We start from the raw sequence: 3,190 nt of genomic DNA, 5'->3' as shown, positions 1-3,190 counted from the left end.
TGCATAAATAAGCTGTTTTGAATAAGCGGTTTTAAAAAAGTGATCCTAATAAGTTGTTTTGAATAAGCTGTTTTGCATAAATAAGCTATTTTGAATAAGTTGGTTTTTAAAATTAATCGGAATAAGTTGTTTTGAATAAGCTGTTTTGCACAAATAAGCTGTTTTGTATAAATAAGCTGTTTTGAATAAGTTGTTTTGCACAAATAAGCTCTTTTGTATAAATAAGTTGTTTCGAATAAGCTGTTTTGCATAAATAAGCTGTTTTGAATAAGTTGTTTTGCATAAATATGTTGTTTTGCATAAATAAGTTGTTTTGAATAAGTTGTTTTTGAAAATGAAATCGGAATAAGTTGTTTTGTATAAATAAGCTGTTTTGAATAAGCTGTTTTGCACAAATAAGCTGTTTTGTATAAATAAGTTGTTTTGAATAAGCGGTTTTAAAAAAAGTGATCCTAATAAGTTGTTTCGAATAAGCTGTTTTGCATAAATAAGCTATTTTGAATAAGTTGGTTTTTAAAATTAATCGGAATAAGCTGTTTTGCATAAATAAGTTGTTTTGAATAAGCGGTTTTTAAAAAATCATTCTAATAAGTTGTTTTGTATAAATAAACTATTTCGAATAAGCTATTTTGCATAAATAAATTGTTAAGAAAAAAAAAATTATAATATGGGGCTTTATTAGGCCCACAAACAAATAGATTTTATAGTGGACCCAAATAATTCTTTTCACTTGGGGTGTAGAAAGCAATTATGTTGGGTGTAGAAAGCAATTATGCATGGTGCATAAGGATCTCCTTATGCACCATAACTTTTGCCCCATAGAGACATTTAATCATTCCACACAATTGAAAAGAACATATAAAGAAAATCATTCCAGAGAGACAAGTTCCATAGAGACATTTAATCATTCCACACATTTAATCATTTCATTGGATCTAACTCATTCTTACAAAACCGACTTGTGAAATGAGAATTCCCTCTACTTATAACACACATGTCCAGGTCACCTTTTGTTCATGTGTGACTCTTTAACACAATTATAGTATTTTTTTTTTTTGTGTGAAATAACACCATTATAATATATGAATAGCTGAAAATAGTTATAGCGATTTGCGATTAGCGGAACCGCTTCTACGATTTGCGATTACAAAGAAAACGGCTTCAGCTTTACGATTACATGATCTAATTAGGAGGTCTTAATGTCTAGAGTTTTCTGCTAGCACACGAGTCCATTGGAAATTAACTTTGGGAGATATCATGAGTAATTGAGCCATCCATTACCCCTTTTTTGTTCCACCAACATCCACGTCCTTCATTATCATTGATTGCATCGCATTCCGCATACAAACATCATTAGTTCAATTGCTGCAATTTCTTCTTCCATGGCTTACGTTTGTACGAGCCGCATGACCTAGACGCAAGGTTGTTACATTCCAATTGGTGATTTTCCGGCTCCGTTGACTCACATCTCCTTTATTGACGCTTTACCTTTTCGATCATGGATAAGTTTGCGCCGTTAGTGTTACCTTGGTTATTGTAAGGATAATGCGATTAGGTCTCAGATTGCTTTTATTAAATACGGTTTTTCTCTCCTCGTTGTGAGAGTCTTGATTTTTCTCTCCTATTTGTGAGAGTTTTGGTTTTTCTCTCCTCGTTGTGAGAGTCTTGATTTTTCTCTCCTATTTGTGAGAGTTTTGGTTTTTCTCTCCTCGTTGTGAGAGTTTTGGCACACTACAATATAGATATTACCATGGATTTTGAAGATCTTACTATTTTGAGTTGGAACATCAGAGGTGCTCTTAATCTTGAGGGTCGCCGACATGCTAAGGAATTGGTAAGGAAACATCATCCTCTCTTTATTTCTATCATGGAAACTCATTGTCCTTTCTCAAAAGCATCACTATTTTGGAATCGTCTGGGTTATGAGATATGTGCTCTCTCTGAAGCGTCCGATCATTCCGGAGGTATTTGGGTTCTGAAAAGTAAAGGCTGCGATTATGATATTACTGTGATAGATGTCTACTTTCAAGCGGTCACCATTTGCGTTAAAAATGCTGATTGTATGTGGTTTTGCTCTGCTGTATATGGTAGCCCTCAACTAGTTAATCGTGAAAAATTATGGAGTTATCTTATTTCAATTCGTGAAAATATTTTGAGTCCTTGGGTTATGATAGGAGATTTCAACGATGTCCTTCATCCCTCTGAGATAAAGGGTGGCATCTTTACAGCTAGACAAGCTGAGAAATTTTCTTATATGATGGAGCAATGCAATCTTGTTGACCTTGGAGCTACGGGTAGTACTTATACCTGGACTCGTAAGGAACGAGGGATTCTGAAGATTGCTAAAAGGTTGGACAGGGCCCTTGGTGATTGTGTGTGGCGTACTACTTTTCCAGAAGCCTATGTAGAAAACTTAACACAGAATTATTCTGACCATCGCCCTATCCTCTTAAGGGGTGTCGGTTTTGTTCCATCCAAACGTGTGCGACCCTTTCGCTTTCAAGCGGCTTGGCTAACACATAAAGATTTTCCAGAGGTAGTCTATAAAGCTTGGGATAAAGGTGAACATATTGTACCCGTGAGTCTTGAGCACGTTCGGTTAGATGAGACTACATTCAACAAAGAGGTGTTTGGTGACATTCATAAAAGGAAGGGTACTCTTGCGGAGAAATTAAAGCAGGTGCAACACCAGTTAGAAACGGTTGATTCAACCCACCTCACGATGCTCGAGGCATCACTCCAAAAAGAATATAATGATGTTTTGAAACAGGAAGAGATCCTTTGGTACCAAAAGTCGAGAGAGAAATGGGTGAAACTAGGTGATCGTAACACGAATTTTTTCCTCACTCAAACACCAGTGAGAAGAAAGAGAAATAAGATCCAAGGTCTCTTTCTTGAAAATGGTCAATGGAGTACTGATGACGTATCCTCCAAGCAGAAGCAATAAATTACTTTAAATAGTTATTTGAGGTAGATCACTCCACTACTCCAAATACTCTATTGGTTAATGATATGCCTCATTTAAGTGAACAATGCAGAGATTCTCTTACAACACCAGTCCTTAAGGAAGAGGTGAAGAGAGCCGTGTTTAGTATGAAGTCATATAAAGCGCCTGGCCCTGATGGCTTCCAACCCATATTTTTTAAACATTTATGGGAAAGAATTGGTAATGACATATGGCATCTTATGC

At 35.8% G+C, this 3,190-nt stretch overlaps 1 protein-coding gene across 1 annotated transcript; it reads left to right on the top strand.

Annotated features, from left to right (window-relative positions):
* Positions 1-1,750: 1,750 nt before the first annotated feature.
* Positions 1,751-2,947, top strand: LOC146908463 (uncharacterized). The gene has a single exon (XM_085729272.1). It carries the CDS (start codon positions 1,751-1,753, stop codon positions 2,945-2,947), a length of 1,197 nt encoding a protein of 398 aa, XP_085585398.1.
* Positions 2,948-3,190: the final 243 nt, after the last annotated feature.

The sequence above is a fragment of the Medicago sativa genome, chromosome 7 (genome assembly GCF_051527215.1).
Source record: "Medicago sativa cultivar Bolivia chromosome 7, Bolivia_mono, whole genome shotgun sequence".
NCBI lineage: Eukaryota > Viridiplantae > Streptophyta > Magnoliopsida > Fabales > Fabaceae > Medicago > Medicago sativa.
This window is presented reverse-complemented; position numbering and strand designations above follow the sequence as displayed.